Source organism: Syngnathus acus, chromosome 2, assembly GCF_901709675.1.
Source record: "Syngnathus acus chromosome 2, fSynAcu1.2, whole genome shotgun sequence".
Taxonomy (NCBI): Eukaryota; Metazoa; Chordata; class Actinopteri; order Syngnathiformes; family Syngnathidae; genus Syngnathus; species Syngnathus acus.
Window position 1 is genome coordinate 14170126 of NC_051088.1, and position 22055 is coordinate 14192180.

General features: G+C 41.1%; 2 protein-coding genes across 5 annotated transcripts; one reads left to right on the forward strand and one right to left on the reverse strand.

Annotated features, from left to right (window-relative positions):
• The first annotated feature begins 728 nt into the window (after nucleotides 1-728).
• Nucleotides 729-4086, forward strand: LOC119119443 (SAM pointed domain-containing Ets transcription factor-like). Of its 3 annotated transcripts, none has more exons than XM_037245802.1 (7): nucleotides 729-987; nucleotides 1158-1210; nucleotides 1792-2206; nucleotides 2934-3131; nucleotides 3261-3320; nucleotides 3423-3545; nucleotides 3889-4086. In XM_037245802.1, exons 2-7 carry the CDS (start codon nucleotides 1178-1180, stop codon nucleotides 4065-4067), a joined length of 1008 nt encoding a protein of 335 aa, XP_037101697.1. In that variant the 5' UTR covers nucleotides 729-987; nucleotides 1158-1177; the 3' UTR covers nucleotides 4068-4086. The 3 variants fall into 3 exon arrangements, with proteins under 3 accessions (XP_037101697.1, XP_037101699.1, XP_037101700.1); XM_037245804.1 differs by having other exon boundaries at nucleotides 3261-3305; XM_037245805.1 differs by lacking the exon at nucleotides 1158-1210.
• A 1429-nt stretch (nucleotides 4087-5515) lies between these two features.
• LOC119133720 (protein kinase C and casein kinase substrate in neurons protein 1-like) lies at nucleotides 5516-21979 on the reverse strand. 2 transcript variants are annotated; one of them, XM_037269822.1, is made up of 10 exons: nucleotides 21657-21979; nucleotides 12769-12898; nucleotides 11383-11539; nucleotides 11070-11305; nucleotides 10580-10735; nucleotides 10156-10331; nucleotides 9355-9475; nucleotides 8958-9064; nucleotides 8551-8747; nucleotides 5516-7881 (listed from the first exon to the last, which is right to left on the reverse strand). In XM_037269822.1, the coding sequence occupies exons 2-10, from the start codon at nucleotides 12826-12828 to the stop codon at nucleotides 7772-7774; spliced, it is 1320 nt and encodes a 439-aa protein (XP_037125717.1). In that variant the 5' UTR covers nucleotides 12829-12898; nucleotides 21657-21979; the 3' UTR covers nucleotides 5516-7771. The 2 variants fall into 2 exon arrangements, with proteins under 2 accessions (XP_037125717.1, XP_037125726.1); XM_037269831.1 differs by lacking the exon at nucleotides 21657-21979 and adding an exon at nucleotides 14205-14377.
• Nucleotides 21980-22055: the final 76 nt, after the last annotated feature.

Genomic DNA, 22055 nt, shown 5'->3' on the forward strand with positions numbered 1-22055 from the left:
AAAAAATTAATGAGAGAGAAAGTTTTGGCATCAAACTCAGAGGAAGAGCTGAACATGTTATCAGATCTTTTCTTGCCCTCCATTTATTGGAGGGAGGAGTCAGGTTACTTGCTTGCCTGGAGGCTTACTGGTCTGCATGGGGCTCCTCAACGGCTCCTGTCCATCAGCACTAAAAACGACCTGGAAATGCTTGCTGATCTGAGGAGCACAAGAGAAATGTGGAGGCGGATAAATATAAAGTTGTGCAAACCTGTTATAAAAAATGTTTTTAAAATCGGGGGATAATATGAGCAGCTCTTTAGAATAATTCAACACTGTTTAGTCAAAGCAAACATTGACACAATTTCTTCCTAACTCTGCCACTTCTTGTTGTTTGACTTTCCAATGAGACTGCAACTTTACAAAACAACTCGTGGGAATAGTTGTATTGGTTTCATTTATTGATACCAAAAACAGATTATTTATAGAAATACAGAAGCTGGCAAAATAAAAAGCTCTTAAGGCCTAAGTTGGGGTTTGTTTGTATTTTGCCAGTTACCTGGTCTACTAATATATTTTTCACTCAAACATTGTGATCCGTGCTTTAACAATCCTTAAATACAATGTACTTTTGTCTACATGAGAAACATTTCTAAAATGATTACTGATTATGATTACGTTTAAGTTTTGACCAAATTAGCCCCTCCCTGATTTTGTCACACCCCGTTTTACACAACTGAGATGTCAAACTACAAGTCAGGCATGTTCTGCTGAGGGCCAGGGACCAAACAAGGTGTCTCAGGGGTCATCGTGGATTGAAGCAAAACAGCTCTAAACCAACAAGAACTTCCGTTTGACACTGCAGCTATTTTTGCCGAGAGGCAAGTGAGTTTAAGGGCTCCAGAAGAGCGCAAAACCATTTCAGGGAAGGACACAGACAAGGTGGAGCAGTTGCATCAGGAGAGGAAACTGATCTCCACTGGCAGCCACTTTGGGATAACAGATAAGGTAAGAAATTCCCATTCATTATTATTTCACATCTGCAAGTTAACCTTTAGATCAGGGGTCACCAACATTTTTTAACTACTTCTTGGGTACTTGTTTATGCGACCATTGACATTCAATATACTGCAGATTCTTTTGTTCAGACAAGTAAAAATTTGCTACCTGCTTGACAGTTTCGAGGACGCATCTGAGGATGACTGGAGACACAGTCGAAACTGTCAAGCAGGTAACATCTTAAATATTTTTACTTGTCTGAACAAAAGAATCTGCAGTATATAATTACGAAGATGAATCTCATCATAACATTGACATTCAAATTGATTACTGACTTGATATGCACTTTTGGAATCGGATTTTTATTTTTAATAGCAATGCAAAGAATTACACACATCTCTAGTGAACAATTTTTACAACACGCTGACAACGGGCGACTTACAAGGTCCTTGGGGGCTCCATATTGGTGACCCTTGCTTTTGATTAATTCATCTGTGGCATACTTCTGTGAGGGGAGAGAGAGAAAAAGAGAGAGAGAGAGATATTGTTTATTTTGGATGAAGGAATATCCAGAAGAGCAAGTTTTCACTGCAGCCAAACTTTGGAACGGCAGTCATTGGAGCATTCAACTATATAAGTCAGGCTCATTGTAATCCGCTACCTCAACTAAAAACAGAATTGTACCTTGTTTTCTTTTCTTTCCCGATATCAGCGTAAGAACAATTTTGTCCAATATAATGTGTTTTCTTTTGGTCCAACAACTATCATAAGCATTGTCAAAGTGCGTCAACAAAATAATCTGCTTTTTTGCAGCCTTGCGTGCAGTTGAGGATGGGGAGTTCAGGTTATGATGACATCATGAGCTCCAGAGGACATTCATCTCTCGGCCTAAGTCCTCCATTTGACGACGATGGAATTCACTGGGCGGAGGAGCTCGAGGATATCAAACCTTCCCACAGTTTGTTGAGCCTCCCATCTCTTAACTGCCCAACTGATTATGAAGAGTTAGCGAGTGAAGAACTGTGGATGGCAGAGGCTGCCGCAATTCCTGCTCAAGGTCTTGGACGTCCAGAGCCAAACCCGCCCATACTCAGCCCGGCTCAGAACCCTCCCATTGATGTGCAGGGTAAAGCAGAGGACTACTGTCTGGAGCAGGTCCAATCGATGGTGGTGGCAGAAGTGCTAAGTGACGTCACGAAAGCCTGCAAGCTGCTCAACATTGCACCAGGTACAACTGCTGGTTCCATGTCAGATTATTGGCTAAACTCGAAACACTGCACTGCGCTCGCTATCAATATGACCCAACCCTTGGGGAGCTCCACACCTTGTGCAAACAGACAATCCTAATAGGTCCTTTTGAACTGACAGCCTAAAAATCTTTCTTGGTGATGCTGATTGTTTGCTGTGTGACAGCACATTCAGTCCCAGAAATAAGCAGACATACAAATGTCATGACGCCAGTCATTGCAACTTGGACTGAAGTCACTGGATCATTTTTAATTGGATTTGACAAAAAAAATGTAAATACTTGAAACTTTACTTGAACTTGGGAGTTAAATACTTGGGACTTGATTGCGGATTTCACTTATCGCGGGTGGTTTTTGGAACCAATTATCCGCAATAAACGAGGGATTACTGTACTGTCATCCAGTCTTTGAATTCCTCTCGGCAGAACACAAGGAGAGTACACTAAGGAGAAAGTGTCATTTTTGCTTCGGAAGAACATACTATAGATCTGACTGTGTCATCTGCAGGGACCCCTTTAAGGCCTACGTCACCATGCAGTAAACACAGCTACTTTTATGTGGAAATTTTGCATCGTAGTGGAAGGATGCTTTAAAATGGAACCCAGAGGCAACAAAAGTAATGAAAACAGAAGGGGCCCCAGCATTGAACCCTGTGGAATACATAATGTGGCTCGTTGTGTTTATTCTTGTTTGAATTTTCCTCCACAGACCCGCAAGAATGGAGCTGCATGCACGTTTACAAGTGGCTGCTGTGGACAGAGCACTTGTACGGACTGCCACAGATGAGCCTGCTCTTCAAGGAGCTGAGTGGAAGGGACTTGTGCTCCATGTCAGAGGCTAACTTCAGAGAACGTTCCTTGCAGTTTGGAGATATACTATATGCTCATCTCGACATCTGGAGATCTGGTAAGAATCGAGGCAGGTGCAAAGTTGAACCTTGCCGTGATGTCCAGAGGCAAACTAGAGGGCAGAGAAAGATGTTTGATGTATTTTGGAAACGGCTACTGAATTCAATTTTGTGTTGTTTTTCATTAGCTGCAGCAATGAAGGACCTGTGGCCACCAGAAGACTTTAAGTCAGGTAAATCTTGGACAGGTTTATACATTTGTGCATAGATCTACAACATTATTTCCACTAACAGCTATGAATGCGTTGCCTGAGACTCTACCTCTCCTTTTTAAAAAAAAATATTTTTAGCAAATGACAGTTCTTGGTGCAACTGCCCTAGTCAGCCAATCCATTTGTGGCAGTTCCTCCGGGAGCTGCTCCTCAAGCCGCACAACTACAGCCGCTGTATTCGCTGGATCAACAAAGAAAAGGGTAAGCCATAGAGAACTGGCATCCATTTCAAATATTTGTTAGCTCTGAGAATGAGATCAAACCACTGAAATAGTGAAAAAAGTTGATATCATGACACCATTGTAAATTAAGTTTGATTAAGAGCTGGTTTGGTTTGACTGATGTAACATCTTTGAATGTCTATATTTCTCCTATTCAGTCGTTATTTAATCACCCAGAAAAGATCATATCTGGAAAAAAAAATACGGTACTTGTAGGGCTGTGTGTCACTAGTGTAGATGTGAACCAACAACATATGGTGTACTGTTCACATACTGTACTTCTATTTTTCTCAAGGTATATAAGTTCTCTAATGTGTCCATAGGGATTTTCAAAATAGAAGACTCGGCTCATGTGGCCAGGCTTTGGGGCATCCGAAAGAACCGCCCAGCAATGAACTATGACAAACTGAGTCGATCTATACGTCAGTACTACAAGAAGGGCATCATTCGAAAGCCGGATGTGTCACGCAGATTGGTCTACCAATTTGTAAATCCTATATGACCGAGCTGTTTGTTGCATCAGGTTGTGCTGGACATAAGCATAAGAACTTGTAAGCTTCCTGATGTACTTGATCATTTCAATTGTAAAGACTGCCTACTAAAATGTGCACTTCTGCCTATTACCACAAAAAAAAAAAAAGATTTAAGTTTTCTTGTTTGAAATCTTGCATATCACATTCATAAATTCTTCCGTTTTACTCATTCAGTTGTGGTCTCCTCAATATTTATGAATTTATGAAAATGTCTTGTAAACAAGCATTGCAGTCAAGCTAAGAAGTAAGCTAATGCTAACTGCTAGCATTAGCGAGAAGCTAACGAATGCGTTCAACACATTATTGTGGTCCCCCAAGGATAAAACAGCACATTTGACACAATTCATCTGATACGACTACTAAAAATACGTCAACAAGAACTGAAAATATAGAACGCACAGCACTAAAATCAGCAAAAAGACTGATGCTATTGCTATAAAAACGAAGGCATCGTAGACACGCAATGTGTCATCTCAAGCTTTACGTGTCCGTCGTTTCCATAAATCGAAGGAACTGACCCCTCAATCAAACAAAAAATTTCTGCAAATCCTTTTCTATACTGACGAGATTTCTCGTCCTTGATTAAGCAAGACTTTGCACACAGACGCGGGAACTTTGTCCTGAAAAACGAAACTTAACCGGGCACCTTTTTATGGTTCTGATGCTGGGGTACGGTGTGAGGAGTTGTGTGGATTGATGCATCCAACAACGGAACAATTTGATCTCTCCACTTCGGCATCCTTGAGTTGTTTGGACTACAAAAGTCTCTCCGAGTAATAAAGATGGCGGATGTGCAAAACCGTTTGGCCGCACCTGGTACCTTGTTTGGTAGTCCCGCCCCAAATGATGTGACGTAATAAATAAAAATACATTATAGAAAATCGGAACTGAGTAAAAAAATAGCCCCCGAACAGATCATAAAAGTATCTCTGCGACACCTTTCTACAATCTTGGAGACTCCAAGTGCACAATAAAATGAATATAAAAGCAAAAAAAGTGGATTTTCCATGATCGTATGTCTCCACTGCAGACATTTTAAATCATTTTGAATTTTAGGTTGTAAAATGAATTGAGTTTCTACAAATCGAATACTACAATATGAAAAAAAAATAAAGTTGAGGATTTCTTCTTCTCAAAGATTTACATTGATGCGCTCAGATCAGACCACCTCATGTACAAATTGATATCCACCATGTTTTGCTTATGTCATAAATCAAGTGGCTTCATGTTTTGACATTTCATTTACAGAGACAACTCTACTTCCACAATATCTAAGTCTCTTTTCCAGCACATATCATCTAGTCCTAGAGTTGAGAAGTGATTTATGGAAGTTACAAAACACTTTTCACATATTCATATTAAGATTCTCTTATGTGCTAGCTACCTAGATAGATCAAATAAAAACAAGAGACCACGCTTTTTCAAACAAACTTGTTTCCCTTTCATACCAATATCGTAATATTGACATCATCACAACAAATTTGATTGAGATTTTTTTCATCACTATCGTCGATTTTATCTGTGATCATAATCATCTTTATGCATATTTAAATGAACGTCTTGTTACATCCAGATGAACAGGCACTACACCAGTTAGGAGATAAAAGTACATCACTAACTATGAACATACATCACCTAGACCTAATATCAGGTTTCCACGTCATGAGCTGTGGTCCCCTGTGTGCATAAGGAAGAGATCAACATTTAAAAAAAAAAAAAGAAAGAAAGAAAGAGCATTTACACACTTACACATTTTTACTGCCCCAACATGGTTAGGTCTCATTTTCAACTCAACACAGTTGTACAGTTACAATAGATAATCTTTAAATTACATCTTCATTTACAAATCTGACAGCTTGGGGTGTAACTCTTTTATGATACACTTAACCATCGCCATGAAATTCATACGATATGGTGCCTATTACTTTATATTTCATTGCTGTTATTTGAATGAAACACATTTACATATATAACACTACATTTTGTCTTAGTAGTCAATCACTTGCATGTTTTTTTTTCTTTGAACGTTTTCTACACAACGCGTACATACGGAATGATGTCTCCCTCAAAATGGCAATGCAGTTACTTTTTGTGGCTGATGCATTTGTTGTTGTGTGTGCGTGGACCACGGATGATACAAGTCCTTTTTGCTTTGCTGGACAACTCGACTCGTAAGACACAACTTGTGAGCTGGTGATGTTTTTCTCCTCACTGCGATACCTAAAGCTGTCGAATCATGTCCCGGGGAGAGCTCAACACATCTCGGTCCAAAACTCCAGCGCTTCTAAAAGGATATCGCTCATGCAGTAACCACTTAAACAAATTTGAGAGTAACACACACATCGATTTGCTGAACGCAAATGAAGATATGGTTGAAACTTCTGAGACATAAAATGGAAATCAGTCCACAATACATTGCGAGCATTGTATGTACGTGCAGTGTATTGATGATGATTCCCCGTGTTATTGACAAATAAAGCTTTGGTGGACTGGGAGGCAGCTACAAATCGAGTCACATGATATGTGAAGATTATAGCATGGAGGGAAAACGCAGTTGATGGTAGCGTGTCTTTCTTTGGCTCAGCATGACTAGTTAGGGCTTTCCGACAGTGAAGAACTGTGACAGCATGGCTTCTTCATGCCTGAACACTAGTACATTCATGTCCTGTTGAAGAGGCTTGGTCTTCACACAGTGCTATGGGGCTCAGCATGCCCCCATTGACCCCTTCCTGGAAGAAACAAAAATGCTGGCATGGCCATTGTTCGAAACCCCTCTCATACTGCAGTACTCGTCGCAAAAAGGATGCGCCGATCCGGCTTTGCTTGGTCACTGACAGCAGTGGTTAGTTAGTAGACATGCTTTTAGAATGAAAGCTGCTGTGGGGGCGTGTCACTTTTTTCAATGGATCGCATGATGACAAAACAAACATAAAATCGAGGATATTGTCAGCAAGCTTCCTCTGGTGATGCATGCGATCCTTTCAAAGTGCATTGGAAGTCGTAGCGTTGCATTGGGTCGTGACCCGGACGAGGCGGGACGATCCAGGGAATGTGAGTTGTCGCATAGCGCATGCTGCTATGCGCGCTCGGGAACAGTTCAACACATAACACTGCACACACCGCAAAAGGGGTTGGACTAGCACGATAAAATAATACTTCACCAAAAATGAAAAATAAAAGAGGGTACTGTTTGTGGTACTTGAAACACGACACAGCATTCCTGATGTAAGAATGATGACTGACCACACAAAGCGTTAAAAAATAAAAGCTACATAAAAATGGCATCGCACTGTACATACTCAATGCAGGTTCGAGAAGCTCGTATTTGTCGAATGGGTATAACTGATTATATTCGCCTTCCGTTTCCACAACAGACTGCCTGTTGAAATAAGCTTGCATTGTACATTATATACAACACGGAGAAGCCATGTGTTCCTGTCAAGGTCTATAGTTGAGTGTGTATATTCTCTTATTTTGAAATGTGGAAGTCAAACCACCCCAAGAGCTGGATAAAATATTTGTCTTTTAGCTTACTAAGTTTCGATGACAGCTTCACACATCTGTTGGGCAAGGGAATGTGTTGCTCTTAAGTCTCTGGCTATGTGCGGTGCAATTTGATGGTGCTGTTCAAGCTGCCTCCAGGAGCATGTCTTTTCTTTGTCCGGCCACTGGCCTAGATCGGCTCAACATAATTGGCCGGGTACAGTCCCTCTCGCCCGCCGTCCAGACGACCTCGACACCAGCCTTGTTCGTCTTCATCCTCAGTCTTGGTCAGCTCATCGCCTGTTAAGTCGTAGCATATTTTTGATCAATACACAGGATGGCGTCAAATGGTAAAAATAACTGCAAATTTGATTTAGGGAGGGATTTATGTGTCCCAAAAATATTTTTCTAAAACAAATGTCTTTACGTTTTGTTTTTCGCACCACATTAGGTTTTTGAGATATCAAGATGTCAAGTTTGGCCTGGGGTGTCTAAATCTGGCCCTGAAGGGCCACCATCCAGCGTGATATGATCCTGATCATTATCAGGCTTCCGCAATGAGCTGATCATTTGAAACAGAGTTGGACACTATAACAGCTTGCCCAATATGGATTTTACCATGCATTGTACTATAATAGCGAAATGTTCATAGATTTGGAATCAGAGAAAAAAACTACAAAAATTGGTTTTGCTCTATTATTATCTGTTCTGTTAATTTCTTTTACACATTTATTGAGACATAATTGATTTATTATTATATTTATTTATTTGACATATAATTAGTTCTCCTTGTGGCCATTCTTGATTAATTACAGTCATTTTCTCAAGCGCAAGACACATTAAGATACATTTGAAGGCAACAGTGAGAATTTCTGATCACTTCCTGTCATTATAAACAGCAACTAAAGTGCAGTTGCTCAAAATATCTCGAAACGTTATAGCAAAAATCTTTCTTCTGTGTTTGTTTACCTGCTTTGAAAGAGAGTTCATCCTGCTCTTGGCCATCGTAGTCATAGAGCGCTCGCACTCGAACACCTTTCCCAGTGCTAGAATCCTCCTCGAATGAGTTTCCGTTCCCACCGTTTTCATTGCCAGAGTTGGCTGCGGGCTGCTCATCGTCAGACCACTCGGTTGAGTATGCTTGGTTCTTTTCATAGCTGCTCACGCTAGAGAAACAGAATAGAAATGCAAACATTGAATATGTTACTAATAAGTCTCACTATGAAATTTTACATCACGTTATTGGTTTGAGTGAGCATTGCAAGTAAGTAGCAATGTTGTGAGATTAATCGTTTTTGTGTCAAAAAAAAAAATTGTTGTCAAATATACTTTTCTGTTTAGAATTGCTATTTTTGTTCCAAGTCAAAGGAACTAACCTGCTCCGGTCACCAGGGGGCGCCACGTGGTCAGTGCTAGGAGTGGGTGGTGCTCCATCTGGCTTCTTCTTCTTTGGAGGGGCATTTGCCTGGTCTGGGTTGTATTCCTGCTCGAAACAAATTCAAATGGGTGCAAAAAGTAAAGTTTGAGTTTCAAGCTGCTTTTTGACACCTCCGCCTCATAAATGTATGGTGAAAAATTGTTTAAAAAAAAAGGGGGGGTGGGGTAGAGGATACACAAGCAAACATTTACATAAATCCACGTTCATAGGAAATAATTTGGATTGTGAGGAGGGGAAAGACAAGAGAAGCTTTTGCTTTCTTCTGTCCTTTTTGCACTGACTGTTTGAGATGAAGATAAAATCAAACCTATGTAAGAATCCGTCTGGGGTCGTACCTCGAAGGCGGGCCAATTCATGTGCATGCCGGGCCCATGGTTGTTGCTGAACCACTTCAGATCCTCTTGTGTGTTCGCAGACAGGATGGTACGTTCCAATTCTCTGTATATTGTGGCATAGCTGAGGGAAGGAAAATAAAAAATTGACATGAAATATCCAGTCCAGTTTGCCAGTTTGTATTTCCTACATTCAAATATCGATTATGATCTCGTTATGTTATCTTAGAAGCATCTTTAACTGGTTTTATGTTTTTTTTACTGTCTTCATTATGAAATAATTTTACCTGTTAGTTGTCGTACGACAACTGTTGGTAGATTGATTCACTGTAAAATGCAAACCAATTTCACTCTCGTACAAACACGTCACTTCTTTTAATGAATTGTTAGAAATATGAAGTACAGAACTAATTAGACCACGATTATCTTCCAAATGGGATTTAATAATGGATGAACGGCAGTTATACCGAGATGAGCCTCAATTTCCAATGGTTTTAATCTTACGGCATGCGTTGGATGAATCCGTCAATTACGAAGTGACTACATGTAGCAGTTATGTTATCACTATATTACTGTACATTTTGTAAAAAAAAAACACATGTAATGCAATATAATGTAATGTAAAAACTCAAATGAGGAAAGTGGTAGGTCATTTCACTCCCTGCACACCACGATTTGGAACGACCTACTTGCAATATCACATGGGAAGAAAACGGAACTTTCAGGTCACACATCCTTCGCAAGATGCAGAAATGATTAGACCTCGGAGTCTATGGTGTTTTAACTGTTTTCCTTTTGGCTGACCTTTGGTTCTCTGTGAGGTTGAGGTGGCGTTTGATGTCCAGCAAGGCCTCCTTCAGGAAAGTCAGCCTCTTCACCTCATGCTGCTGGCACTGGTCAAACACCTGCTCCATGCACTCCATGTAGGCCGGTGCGCACTTGTTCAGCTCTTCCAGAGACTTCTCATACTTTTCTTTAGCCTGAGTGGAATTAAAACAATCAACTCACTTGCCAACATTTGTTTAAAATCAGAAAACCTGACATGATAAAAGTCCTGATTTACATTTTACATACAGCGTACTATGTAGAGACATTACTTACTCTCTACAGTTCTTCAACCAGAAAAAAACCTCGCAAATTGTTTATACTACTATATAAGCAATTATGGGAATATCTTTATGGATCTACAAAACCAAAGATGATAATAATTTTTCTGTCTTTCCCCTACTTTCTGCACATCCTGTTTGCATTTGTCCACTTTCTCGTGGAGTTTCTTCTGTTGGTCCGGTGTGACAGAAGCCTCAGTCTTGCCGTTAGCCTCTCGAGTCGCAGCCAGCTTCTCCTCCTTGCATGCCATGTGGTAAGCTTTCTTCGCTGTCTCCATCTGCATGTCCAAACACACGCGTTCTCACAATCTGACGTGAGGACAGTGTTCAGCGACCACATATATATATAATGCTGTGCTCAAATTCAAAAGTGAAGAATCCCAAACTGCTTTTATTAACTAGCTTCATATGTTGATATGTGTCAAATTAAAACTGTAAGTTGTGGCTGATCTTGAAGAAACCATTTCACTCTGGCTTCTTCTCAAGCCAGCACCATGGAGTGTGTTGTATACTTTATGTCTTCCCTTTTTTATTGAGGAATTTATGAATCCAAGTAAAACGATCTTGTCTCTCAGAGTTATACACACATAGAGCAATAAAACATTCTCTGACCTCCTTGAGTTTTTTTGCCCAGGGTTTCTGTGCCTTCTTAAATCCTTCCTCTGCCTCCTTTGCCTCTTTGAAGCCTCCAATCATTTGCTTGTGATAGGCCTCCTTCTGCCAATTCTTGACTTTCTCCACATCCTCAATCATCAAGTTGTTCTTGACGTCTTGATGCAGCTCGCTTACCTTCTCCGCCTCGGTCATTACAGCCAACCAGGCTCTCTCCACTGAGCCGTACTGTGGCCCTGAGGCAAGTCCAATAATATTCATTGAGACTACATTCATGTCAACTATACCAACTGATTGTTTGATAGTGTTCCACCTTTCTCAATAAGCTGTCTCCATCTCTTGGACCAGGCAGTCAGCTGATCCCCGTAAGCTTTTTCTATTTTGGCCCGTTCCTGCAGGCAGCCCATGAGATCATTGCACAGTCGATGGCCGTCGTCAAATCTCTTGACGGCACGTTTGTAGTTCCCCACCTGGGAGAACATGAACATTTATGAGATGAGATGGCACCTTAAGATGGACGTCCTTAAAAAAGCAGGGGCAGGCGGCGTGGCTCCGCCTCCTCAGTGCCTGCAGGGGGGTGTGAGGCTGTGAGCTCATGCAGCATGATGATGGAGGAGGGGAGGTAGTGAGGGGCTCGTGCCTTTGCATGTGTAGTTATGCAATGGCATGGGCTTGTTAGTGTGTGGACGTAAGTGTGAGTGTGCGCACACTAATCCCCCCCCCCCCGAGTGGTGTGTAGAGCAAGTGGACAGATTTGAAGGGATGGATGACAAAAAAGAGACAGAAATGAACAGAGGATGCAGACTGTATGTGTATACACGTCAAATGCATGCATGCATGAAGAGACAGTTTCATGTGGCTCTGCGCGCATTGTAACGGGCTCTACCATGATCACGCATGTGCAGTCTCTGGAGAAGGCTGTGAAGCTGATGTGTGAGTCTGTGTGCATTTAGTGTACTCTCAAAAACCACAACAACACAGGTGATTTCTCTTTGGAAATCATGAATAACATTTTCGCAGCAGAAAGTGAGCCGGGGTGCGTTACTCGTCTGCGGATGGAACAAGTGGTGCACAGAGAGAAAGTCCTCTTCAGAATTGTGATGACTGAGGCTCTTTGTGTCACTGTAGTTGAGTGCCGTGACACAAAGGAGACTCTGTACAGAGGGAATTCGTTAACTCTAATTTGATGGGTTTTAAAGTGATCATGCTCTCGCAATCAATGTACGGTGACCTTGTTGGGATTTGTATGTTGTCTAAAACAACTTGTGATATTCTTTTTTTAGTTATTGCAGATGTTTTTTAAAATCTTGTTTTCGTTGAAAATTAAAATGAACTTGAATTTAAATTCAATTTGTGGCACGTGGTGGACAAGTGTTTGGAAAATCAGACCACTGGCGGAGCTAGAGGGGGTGCTGCAAGGGCACTGCCCCCTTAAAATATGCTTGGACATGCCCTCCACCCCCCTACAGGTGCCAAGCTGGATGATTCAATGACTTTTGGGTATTTTATGATGTGTGGGAATTATTTTTCCACATTTTCCCCGATCCCCCATAGGGGGTTTGACATTTTTGGGGGGTTTTCTTTTTGGTGTTGCGGACTGGACCTCCTGATACATTCTTGCCCTTCCCCCAAAGAAGAAAATCCTATCTGCCGGTGATAACAGAGTCATGCTTGTAGGTGCCAACTTGTGTTTTTGTACCTCCCAGAAGCTGTCCATGGTGTCGTCAACACCTGCAGTTTCATCGTAGGAGCCAGACATTTCTGCGGATGTTGCAATTGTCTATCTTAACCAAACCTGTGCTCTGCAGCGGCACTTGGTTTTTCGTACACTGAAAGAAAAGGAAGAAAGGAGATGATTATAAAACATACAAGACGCTCATGTATGAATATTTACACACAAGAATAACCAAGCAGCCCTTGCGGTACAACGTGGCAATTACTGAACTGTTTCAGGGAGACCTTCATAATAGTGAGATAAAATTAGCATTCTCAGCCGCACATCCAGTTTCCCTGCCTCGAGGAACGAAAATGCACAGCTCATATTGGCATGTCCTAGAAAAGACCGACTGCCGTCACACACGCATGTTGCAGAATCCATCCACTGTACACTATAATGTGTACACATAAAATTCAAATTCCACGGTAGTCACAGCAGCAGCTGCTGGTTTCATTTCAAGTAAATCTCTCGTGGAATCTCGAGTGGTCTGGTAACGCTGACAAACTGTTAGCCACAGTGGCTGGTGAGCAAAAACATTCATATCAAGCCCAGCAAGATCAGTTTCTTCTTTGGGCATCAAAGGTTCCCAAATTTAGAATACCAAGAGATTCTGAACAATTCTGGACAATGCTCCTATTTTTGTGGTAACACTTTGGAGCTGGCCCCCTGTTCTCTTCCAACCAAATATTTTCGTAGCTTCCACTGAGTTCATACAGATGAATTTCATTGACATGGAAGGTTAGTGTAGCAAAAAAGCAATTTCAAGAAAAAAGTTTCTGATGGAAAAAGATAAACGGCAAGCCCAGAGACATGATTAATGTTACCTAGCCATGTCATGCCGAGAAAGCCTAAAAGCAGCCTCGGAGTTAAGCACTCGTAATCTCGGCAACCATCACAAGGTGCTGGTCAAGTAGTCTGTCCATCACCTGAGTTGTCCAATCAGCTTCTGAATTTGTGACGACAACACGTCAGGTGAACTCTATAGAGGATGATGCAACAATCCCCCAACAAACCAAACAAAGTTGCGAGAAACTAAAATCAACCCTAACGAACAATCTTGTGCACCATGCATTTTTGCACATGTGCATACTTACAGTATGTAGGTGGAAAGAACTAAAGAGTTACTCACAATGCACAATTTATAAAAGACTGGTGACTCACAAGGCTGCAAAGCACAAAACAAGGCATCCTACAGTTCGACAGAGAAAACAATAGTGGGAGGTGGCCCTTCAAGTGTAATGAAATATGAAAAATCAACACCGTTCAGACTTTCCAGGATCTCATAGCTGAGAAGGTTGCTGTAATATTCACACTTACTGTTTCTAATACTTTTTCCTATTCATCAAAATAATGTCCTGTTCAATGTACATCACATCTTAAGTATGGGACGTATGTAACGAAACATCGTATTTGCTTACCATCATTGCCTCCATTACAAAACAAAAAAGCACAAGAAGATTCAAAGATTTTGTAGTCCAAATGTATTGTTTAAAAATAGGGAACTCAACGGAAAAACAAATATTGATTGATCAAGGCAACTCGGAGAGGTCGAGCAAACAACTGCGTCTCGGTGGCTGAGGGATAATCCTGCGGTGTTCCACTTGAATAGCTTTAGAGGGGGAGGGAACTCGGCGACAAGAAGCGCAAAGAGGTGGATCGGACACAAGTGCGAGGTTGACATGCAAATTAGTTACGGCCATGCAACAACTCTGGCAGCAACGCAGATTGGTCGTGGCGACTTCATTCAGAAACGATAGCGGCGATGCGAAATTGTTACGTACCGTATGCCATGGAGCTAAAAAAGACTTGGATACAAACCAAATATGTCTCCTCATTGTGATGTTAAACACATTCAATCAGAGGCACAAAACATTTATCGATTAATCGACAACTAAGTGATTATCTGATTCATCGACAACTAATTTGATAACCGATTAATCGTTTGGAACTTTTAGCTTAGACATGTCCAACTCTTCCTCTCCACAGTAAATTTTCTCAGATTTGTGTGGTCCTCCATGAAAGCAGAATGATTATCTTTGATCAAATTTCAGCATTTGCAAACTTTTACTTTTTTGGGAGAAAAAAAAGATCAACATTTTTGGCCATTTTCTCACAGATGTTATGGACCAAACCTGTAACTGCATCATAATCAATACATGTTTGTGCATGTTCTGTCAATTTGAAATAATAACCAGGTTTAGAATAAAGGTACGGAAATTGAAAATAAAATTGCTTTTATAACCGAGATGTAGTCTTCAGTTAACCTAACATATGCAAAAAGAAAATACTGATCAAATCCAAAAGTAAAAGGAACTATTGCTATGTCCTTGATACATTTGAATGTCCACAATGAAGCACTTATAGCACTCAAAGGGAATCGCAACAAACATGTAAGCTTGTTACAGTAAGAAGATTTCATAGAGATGAACTAACTTTACCCTGCTGCACATTAGCCCTCCTGACTGCTTAGATGATTGAGAATTCAGGTAGGAAGTTATGTAAAATAATGTTAGCTACTCATGTTGCCGCAGACATTTGCACAGGCGACGAGCTTCTCCTGCGTGGGTGGTGTTTGAATCACCCCGTGTGCCACACGGGGCTAAAACAGGACACACTAGGCGCGAGACAGAGGGAGGTCTTTCATTGAGACATGGGCTTAGGCAGAATGACACAGGGGTGACAGAGACAAACAGGGTGCGACAACAGCGTCTGGGTGGTGACAAGCAATGGAGATTGACATGGAGGCAGAGCGGCATGTGACATGGGGGAGGCTGGGGACAAGCGGAGGGGCAGCAGAGAGAGTGAAGGTGCGGCAATCCCAAGGAGCAGAGTGGAGGTGGTCACACGGGTAGCAGAACGGGGTTGTGATTCGTCTCTTGGTTGTTGCCAGGAAACAGAGCTAGCTGGTGCAGATTTGGCCATCATTAAGTTAACTGTCTGAGTGACAATGCATGAACATGATGTATATAGTACAGCATTTTTTCATCCAACATTAACATGCAGAACCAGGAAAAAAATTACCAAAAATTAAGGATAAAGTGCAGAGAGAACTGCTTCAAGTATCTGAACTGGGGACATTGTCAAGCGTTTGCATGTTAGGTGACAGCAAATTTGAATCAGAGGTGTCTTTATGTGTCCCTTATTGTATTTTTGCTGATTTTGTCTGGAACTTTATTCTACCACATCAGGTTTTTGAAATATTTTGGGGTGTCTATTTAGGTTTGACCTATAAAAGGATTTATCAACTATGGCTTGGAAGCTAACACAAATAGCATTTTTAGCATACTTAGCAATTCCGCAGCAAACACAGGAATATTGAGGCAGCTGCATCGCCATTAAAGTTTCCATTTTGTAAATTAGAGAAATATCAGATGACATTCATTTCATTTTTAACCTTTTTCCCCACAGAAGTAGTCTATGAAGGATTGTGTTGTGCATCACGGCTTGAAACCAGAATATTATATAGTAAAGGGATGACTCAGCTACCTCATGAACGCCTCCAGCAATGCTACACTACTCAAGGTTCTGCATTCTTTGAACCTAGTGAGGGATTTTACACATCTTGTCCTTGAAAATAAATATAATTTTTTTCTGAGTCAACCACAAGTCAGACGATGATAATCCACCTGAATAAAAAAGGCCCTAATTATATAAATAATGTTCATCTTAATCTGCCCCACGTAGAGATTAGAGGTCATGCCTAGAAACAGAGCACAAAGAATTTAGATCACAGTTGGCAAACTCCGGTCCTGCATGTTTCCGATGTTTCCCGCCACCAATACACCTGCGGTAATTCAAATATTTAGGATCATTATCAGGCTCTTGCAGAGTTTGCTGATAGCGGTTGGACTCTATTTTTGTACATACCCAAAAACAAAACTTCCAATAAATTCTGCGTTATAGTAACACTCAATTATGAATAAGTGCTGCTACCTGCACAGCAGCCATGGCTAGCTAACATTGGGTTAGTGCTGCTAGCATTGCTATTTAATTGATGTTGGACATGGATACATGGAAACAACATGAAAGCAAGGAAAAGGTACATCTGAATAAAATGATGTTAGCATAAGAATAACATTTGCAACACACATGTAGATGGACATACTGTATGGAAATACAAAGGTATAATTGGACATGAGTATCCACTGCCTTCCTCAACCACCCTGCATTACATCATCCATAGGTGACTGCTCAACTATCACGACACAATTGAATTGAGTTATGATTGCAGGCAGCGTCCCGCATGATGCTGCAGTGTTATGTAACAAGCAAAGCTTTTGCCACCAGCCTCCTAGTGACAGCATGGAGGAGACGAGAGGTGGTGGTGGGCCGGGGCAAATAGAGATGGACAGAGGAGCGGGACTCAGTGCTATGGTGACTGATGAGGAGATGAACACAGCAGTACATTGATGTTGACATGTGGCATAGCTTGAGGGTGCGACACTCTTTGGGGGCATATTTTCCCATCGACTTAATTTTTCATAAAATGTACGCACTCTGGGTGGAGCGTCCCGATTTGAGTCATTTCAGAGCCACTCACAGTGGGTAATGAATGTCACCAGCCAACTCAGATGTTCTCTTGACCCGTTTAGACTATTTGTGTACCTTTTCTGACCATAAAAATAACTTATTTGTAGCTAGTGGTTCAATTGTGAACCCTGCTGAAAATGTGTATCTTGGGAAAGACAAATGGACCCCTCCAGTACCCTTTTTTTCCGAGTGTAATGTGCAAATTGTAATAGGATTTGATGTGGTTAATACTGTCGTGGGATTAGAAAAGTGAAGAAGAAGAAAAAGTGTAATGGTGAAATAAGATTCCTTAATGTTCATATTATTATACTCAGCACGACAGTTATTTAAGATTTATTCTGGCGAGTCACTGCTTAATCACCCAGTCAATTGCGGAGAAGTCCGATGAGACACAGTTTAAGCCATATCATTACAAATAGCATGATTTTTTTTTAGATTTATCTTTTTTATTATCATTAGTATCCCAAAAGGTCTTGGCTGTTGCTTCACCCTCCTTGTTTAGCACACTTCTCTCATATCCATTAATCCAACAATTCATCTATAAGTCTCTGTATGAGCTGTCAACAAGGGAGGTTCATGATAAGGCTATGCTTAAACTTTCTAAGAAGCTCCCCTAAGAGCAAAACACGAAGACATTCCTGACAAACCTCCAAAGCTGCTTAGATGTGTGTTTGTCGGCTTGTTAGGAACTAAAACGTACCTTCTCAACCAGGAGGAAAACAGGTTCCCACAAATCAAAGGTGTCAAACTCAAGGCTTGGGGGCCAGATACGGCCCGCCACATCATTTTATGTGGCCCGCGAAGACAAATTGTGCATCAAATTCGTGTCATTACTAGAATTGCAAATTGTCTTCACTTTTAATAATATCTTTTTTTTAAATATTTGACCAGTTTTTACTCGTCCGATTTGAAAACGAGTTATTTGTCAGGTTGTTTTGTAGCTTTGACTGTATATAATATGAGGTGCTTGTACATTTATTTGGGTTCAGTCATAACGGCCCTCCGAAAGAAGCTATGACTACAATGCGGCCTGCGAAAAAATTTGTTTGACACCCCTGCCATAAATGGAGGAGAGAAATTTCCGTTGGCTATAGGAGCTCTCATATGGATACAATAGTGCTGTCTAATCAATCTAATTTACCAAACCCAATTAATTCTTCAAAAAATCCTGATAAAGATTCCTTAAGAGTTCTCTACAGAAGATGAGTGAAAATGTAAAAAATAGTCAAAGGTCAATTATTTTAAGAGTTCTCTACAGAAGATGGGTGGAAATGTGGAAAATATTCCCAGAAAAATCAGAATAAAGTCAATTATCTGGCCACAAAGCATATTTCAGGGACGCCAGTATCCCCGTGGCCCCTCTTTAGCTCCGCCAGTGAAAAAGCCCACTTAGGCAAACATACATCTAAATGTTGATATAATTTTCGAACATGGACTGTTTTTGTAGCATTATCATCACTGATACATGTCGAAACGATCTCAAACATTCTCACACACATACACTGCTTATCTGCTTTTCACTTTTACAACCTAATGAATTGTGCCTATTTTAATTTTAGATAGCTGGGAGGCACCTTTGTGCATATTGGGTAAAAATCGAATGGGTGTATTTTGCAAATTTTGCGCCCACGCGGTCGTATTAGCACTCTTTTACCATGCATCCATCTTGTCTATTGCTTTCCATGTACATATAATGATGATGAGGCTTTAATGAGTTCAATTGCTTCTGTCTCTCATTGTATTCTCTCTGTTTAAATATGGCAATAAAGTCATCTACACAGTCTGATGACAAACACCATATGCAGAAGATCAGGGACAGTAATTGATGACTGCACTGACTGATTTTGGGACAGAAGTGCAATGAAGCTGACTCATTCCGACACGAGCAACAGATGCAAGCTACGGCTCACTGAGTCTTGCATAAAGCACGTTAAAATGCTGAGTCATTTTTTTCTGCAGGTAATAAATAACAAACAAGGAACTGAACCTCAAATATGCAAACAGACCAAATAAGCATATGAAAGGTTGCAGTGGTTCGACAGAAATAAAGCAAACACGCATCGTCAATGTTTATCTCTCATGCTTTTCGTGTAAAATATACTCAGTTTAATCCTCTCCGCCAAGGACAGTCTTCTCCCATGTGTGCACTCAGCGGCCCCTTTTCTCACACCCTGTCAAACAGTGCTACATCCACTTCCAACAGTTGAAATGCACTTGCCACCTCTTTATATTGCAGGGGATTTGAGGGTGTAAAATAAAACAACATCTTTCCCCACATTGTCCTCTGTGAGCCACCACACATGATGTGATGACAGCATAAAGGTCACAAAGAAGAGCCAGGCGGATGAAACATGACCAAGCATCCAAAGCAGTGCTGCCATTTTACAGAGGCAGAGTCAACACAGCACAAGTTACTAATCATTTCACCACGGTCGCGGATATACAACAACTTCTGACAATTAGCGTTAACACAAACGGAGGACAAGGACTAATTAACGAGAGAAATACAGAAAAGCCATGCTAATTGCTAAGCTGTCATGACGTCGCGAAAGGCATTACAGTTTTTCCTTTCTGCTTTGGGACGTTTCTCAGATCAGGATTGAATTCCTCAAAATGACTGAATCAATGTTCACATCAACGTGTCACTTGCAAAAAAAAATAGGTTCTCATTTCTTTGAGCAGGTTGTTCATTTAGCACATCAACGCAAATGATTATTTCAAATTTTCTCCTGGTTCCGACATTATAAATTCTTTCACAACCTGCAACAAACATAACGCAATGTTAATGCGTCAATATATTAACTGTTCCACTGTATCTTTCTTGACAAAATGAGAAGAAAATATGTAAATTCAGGTAAAGTGTGATGGAAGTGATTTTTTTTATAGGCTGGCGGCGCTGCTATTCGCAGTCATGCGTAAACAAGTGCAGTGGGAGCAATAAACTGGTGAATGGTAAGAAGTAAAGGAAAAGAGGAGACAATGATTCATTCAGTGAGCTCACTGACGGGTGTAAACAACATCCAAACAGCATGTGTGTGCGGATGTGGATTGACAGATCGATAGATGGATAGATAGATAGATAGATAGATAGATAGATAGATAGATAGATAGATAGATAGATAGATAGATAGATAGATAGATAGATAGATAGATAGATAGATAGATAGATAGATAGATAGATAGATAGATAGATGAAAAGCACTTAATCATCCCCACTCCCCCTGCAATAAAATGAAATGACCGTCCTTGACGGTATGATCATCGTCTTCTCGTTCTTGGGGGCACCTTGGCCCTTGGCAGACACCCAAGCCAGGCAAGCTGAGCATTCAGAACCTCGGACAGTTCCGTAAGTAAATTCTGTTGGTCATCTTCCGTGTCACCCTTTGAAAACGATTGATGTCGGACAAAATGTTGACAAGCCCCTACAACACAGACCACGTGACGTCACACAAGCCCCGCCTCTTATAACAAACGCATAAACGTGGCTGCGGAGTAATGGTTCCATAACAGTTCGACGCATGGGTGCACCTTAGATTTGAAAGACCACATGCACCAAACGCAGGATGTATGATCCTCTGTGCTGCTGCTCGTTGGTCAGAGATGCAAAAAAAAAAAAAAAGAAAGAAAGAAAGAAAGAAAATGACGCGAGAGATGGCTCCTCGCTGAGCTGTGACAACAATTACATAACGGCACAGAGGAGCTCTCGCATTTATAGTCCTGTCCTCCACACTGGAGTCCCCCTCCTCCCACCTCTCCATAAATTTAACAGGCAGTGATTTTCACCCAGCTATTAATAAACAACTGTTATTTTGCTTGTCGTTTGCCTCCCCGTTTACAATATGTTGCATGGATGGAAAAGGCAAGAAATTGTGTACGTACAAATGTCCATCCTTTGCAGACATGGCCACCATCTCTGTCTACTACAATAACATGGCAACAACCTTTGAAGACGCCACGGATCCCCTATAGCCTCTATTTGTAGAAAACCACCCCATACTGAATCGCTATAGCAGTTTGCCCAATAAAACGCATCCATTTATATGAAAAATAATAACTAGATTTAATTGAGTTCGAAATGATGTGACATAAATAGTCTTCGCGGCAAAACAATTTAATTCCGTCTCTAGCAACAAAAAACCCGCCATGACTTAAGATGCTTCACTTGGTAACAATACCGTATGACGCATGCATAATTTAGAAGGTACAGGATTGCCAATGAAAGTAAATTACGAAGGGACAAGGTAGGCAAATGATGCAACGAGATTGCTCGATCGAACCTTCACCATTGCAATTATTTGAACATCTAAAGAGAGCAAAACATTCGTGGCGCACTCGCTTACCAGATACACGCTGCTTGCCGAGCTGCACCGAGTCCAGCCTAGCCTTGACTGCAAATGATTCAGTATTTCCCCTTGCGGTGACAGAAGGTGACCTCCGCAAGACTCTCTGCAGCCTGATCACGATGCACGCAGCAAGAGCGAGGACAACAGCACAGGCGCGACGTGGGAGGATGTCCCGACGCTTTGCTTTCAACGGACCACACAAAATTGACTGCAAAAGGGGGCTGATGCAAACATTATTATTATTATTATTATTATATTTGAATACATTTAATTTCCAATGACAATCGTGGTCGCTATTTTTGCTAATGAGAACGTAGTGGATTTTTCCAAATTTGGGTAAAGTGGGAGTTTCAGCCATATGGAGAGCCCTAAATGCGACTTCCACTTCCTAAACCA

Excerpts from the sequence above, each read along its gene's own strand:
- LOC119133720 (XM_037269822.1), bottom strand. The coding sequence starts at position 12,828 with ATGTCTGGCTCCTACGATGAAACTGCAGGTGTTGACGACACCATGGAC. Across the intron at positions 11,306-11,382 it reads GAGACAGCTTATTGAGAAAG|GGCCACAGTACGGCTCAGTG; the intron begins GTGGAACACTAT and ends GACTTGCCTCAG. Across the intron at positions 7,882-8,550 it reads TGAACTCTCTTTCAAAGCAG|GCGATGAGCTGACCAAGACT; the intron begins GTAAACAAACAC and ends ACGACTTAACAG.
- LOC119119443 (XM_037245802.1), top strand. The coding sequence starts at position 1,178 with ATGACTGGAGACACAGTCGAAACTGTCAAGCAG. Across the intron at positions 2,207-2,933 it reads GCTGCTCAACATTGCACCAG|ACCCGCAAGAATGGAGCTGC; the intron begins GTACAACTGCTG and ends TTTCCTCCACAG. Across the intron at positions 3,546-3,888 it reads CTGGATCAACAAAGAAAAGG|GGATTTTCAAAATAGAAGAC; the intron begins GTAAGCCATAGA and ends ATGTGTCCATAG.